Here is a 543-nt window from a genome sequence, read left to right on the forward strand (position 1 = left end):
AGCGGCCGGCGGAGCGGCGCGGCACGACCACCCAGCACTCCGGACACCTTCTCACGGTCGATCGGCTTCTCCGGCTCCTTCTTGATCTCCTCCTGCGTCACCCGCGACTCCACCGCCATCTTGCCGCGCCGCTCCCGGATGTCCCGCCGCGCGCCGCCCATCTCGCGAGAGCAGGGGCGGGGGCGGCCCCGGCGGGGCTCCTCCCCCGGGCCTGAGGCACCGCCCTTCCCTCGGGGAGCCGCGGGGGGAGCTGGGCTTAGTGCAGGGCTTTAAGGTAGGGGAGCTGCGCCATCCGCCGCTCTAAGTAGCAGCAGGGTGAAGTGAATTAGCGGGAAATCTATTTAGACTATAATTTCCCTTAATGTTGCATTCAGGGAAAGATCAAATGCATACGCTTCCCATTTACGGTCTTGGGGTCTTATTCTATCAGTGGACTCTTTCATTAGGTTAAATTTGAGTCTGTGGTTGTGTCTCACAAAATAAGTGGAAATATATACCGTCTATAAAAGAGTAAAAAATACGTGGTTTTGTGATGTGATAGCT

General features: G+C 57.5%; 2 protein-coding genes across 2 annotated transcripts in view; both read right to left on the reverse strand.

The window, feature by feature from the left end:
* Positions 1 to 174, reverse strand: part of SAP18 (Sin3A associated protein 18) — a 3,049-nt gene extending 2,875 nt beyond the window's left edge. Inside the window, exon 1 of the mRNA XM_008630986.2 lies at positions 48 to 174. Coding sequence (XP_008629208.2) covers positions 48 to 161 — 114 coding nt within the window. The 5' untranslated portion in view covers positions 162 to 174. The remainder of the gene's footprint in view (positions 1 to 47) is intronic.
* Positions 1 to 207, reverse strand: part of MRPL57 (mitochondrial ribosomal protein L57) — a 21,124-nt gene extending 20,917 nt beyond the window's left edge. The window contains exon 1 of the mRNA XM_017730789.1: positions 181 to 207. The gene's annotated coding sequence lies outside the window, so the exon portion shown is untranslated. The remainder of the gene's footprint in view (positions 1 to 180) is intronic.
* Between the last annotated feature and the right edge of the window lie 336 nt (positions 208 to 543).

The sequence above is a fragment of the Corvus brachyrhynchos genome, unplaced genomic scaffold, assembly GCF_000691975.1.
Source record: "Corvus brachyrhynchos isolate BGI_N302 unplaced genomic scaffold, ASM69197v1 scaffold363, whole genome shotgun sequence".
Lineage (NCBI taxonomy): Eukaryota > Metazoa > Chordata > Aves > Passeriformes > Corvidae > Corvus > Corvus brachyrhynchos.